The sequence below is a fragment of the Malurus melanocephalus genome, unplaced genomic scaffold, assembly GCF_030028575.1.
Source record: "Malurus melanocephalus ecotype Western Australia unplaced genomic scaffold, MMel_1.1 scaffold_1131, whole genome shotgun sequence".
In the NCBI taxonomy this organism is placed as follows: domain Eukaryota; kingdom Metazoa; phylum Chordata; class Aves; order Passeriformes; family Maluridae; genus Malurus; species Malurus melanocephalus.
The window spans coordinates 10529-12054 of record NW_026624363.1 but is presented as its reverse complement, the minus strand read 5'-3'; the positions used below and the strand labels follow the sequence as shown (position 1 = coordinate 12054).

Below are 1526 nucleotides of genomic sequence, written 5' to 3'. Positions count from 1 at the left end.
GGGATCCAACTTTGTACCAGGATCCTGTGCTGGGATCTTGTGCTGGGATCCAATTTTGTATTAGGATCCTGTTTTGGGATTCAACTTTGTACCAGGATCCTGTGCTGGGATCCAGTTTTGTGTTGGGATCCTGTTCTGGGATCCAGCTCTGTGCCAGGATCTTGTGCCAGGATCTTGTGCCAGGATCCTGTGCCAGGATCCATCCTGGCATTAAGATCCTGCCCCGCTCCAAGGGACTGGAGCACACCGGGCACCCTGGGGTGACGACATGCAGGGGAGGGGACGTGCAGAAGGGGACATGCGGGGTCCGGGGGAACCCGGGGAGGGATCCAGGGRGATCCAGGGGGATCCAGGCATGCAGATGGTACCTGGGGATCTTAACAGCTGGACTCGTCGTGGTGGGACGGGTCGCAGAAGAAGCGGGAGCCCCGCTTGGCCGTGCGGGCAGTGAAGGGGACGCTCTTCAGCGCTGCGGGGGTACGGGCAGGGAACGGGAAGGGGACAGGGATATGTCAGCCCCCATAACCGGCTGAGCCAGGCCATGGAGGGGTCAGGGAGCCGAGGGGACCGTACCKGTGATGATGTCCTCGATGGTGCCATCCTTGCCCTCGTACATGGGCCGGTGGTCCTTGGCCTGGCGCCGCCGCAGCTCCGCGATCAGCTCCTGCTGCTGCCACTTGTTCCGCTGCGAGGGAGGCACAGGGGGGTCCGGGTGAGGGACACGGGGGTCCCCTCCATGCCCCCTCCTCCTCCCCAGCCCACCCCACTCACCTTCTCCTGCTTTTTAGCCTCCTGCGCCAGCAGCTTCTCCCGCATCACCTCCTCCTGCTTCTTGCGCGTCTCGTTTTCCTGCTCCGCGTCCTGCCAGGTGAGCACATCAGGTGTCCTAGGTTAGCTGAGTATTGTATTCCTATCATCTGCTTATGTTAGAGGAAAGTTAAACAACCCTTCTGGAACTATACATTAGTCGAGACTGCTCTGGTTTGTTTGGTGATGTTCCTCCCTTCAAGGACAATGGGAGGGAAAGGGACAAGACACACTTTTTTTTTTCCCTTCCGGGGAGGATCTCGGGATCAGCGGTGGAAAAGAAGCTGCCTGCTCTCTCTGGGACTGCTCCTTTTTTCTCCCTTTCTTTGGACTTGTTTTTTCCTTGAATTTTCTTTTTTCTTCATCATCTGAGAATTGGAGGATTTTCCCGTGGCACAACAGGTGAGAAAGATCCTCCAGTGAACCACCGGAGAGACTCTGTCCAACCCCTTTGGGGGCCCCGGAGGGGAAGCTACTCCCAGGAGGGAAGAGAAAGGCTTTGGGATCTAACAGCTGATTCCACAGGTTTTTTTTTCTTTTTGTTTCTATAATTTTAAATAAATAGTTTTTTTCCCTTTTCTTTTCACTTTTCCTCTCTGTGGAAAAGTTTGTCTCCGGGACCCGGGTGGGGAAAAGAGAGGGGGAGGAGGTTTGCTGGAACTTGGGAGTGTTTTGCTCCCATTAAAATCATTCAAACCACTACAACAGGTGAGGGGTGC

The 1526-nt window shown here is 55.4% G+C and overlaps 1 protein-coding gene across 1 annotated transcript in view; it reads right to left on the bottom strand.

The window, feature by feature from the left end:
* The window catches only part of LOC130586316 (formin-like protein 3), a 3664-nt gene extending 2497 nt beyond the window's left edge, over window positions 1–1167 (bottom strand). The window contains exons 1-3 of the mRNA XM_057387098.1: window positions 772–1167; window positions 574–685; window positions 369–469 (exon numbers count right to left, since the gene is read on the bottom strand). Coding sequence (XP_057243081.1) covers window positions 378–469; window positions 574–685; window positions 772–816 — 249 coding nt within the window. The 5' untranslated portion in view covers window positions 817–1167 and the 3' untranslated portion in view covers window positions 369–377. The remainder of the gene's footprint in view (window positions 1–368; window positions 470–573; window positions 686–771) is intronic.
* Between the last annotated feature and the right edge of the window lie 359 nt (window positions 1168–1526).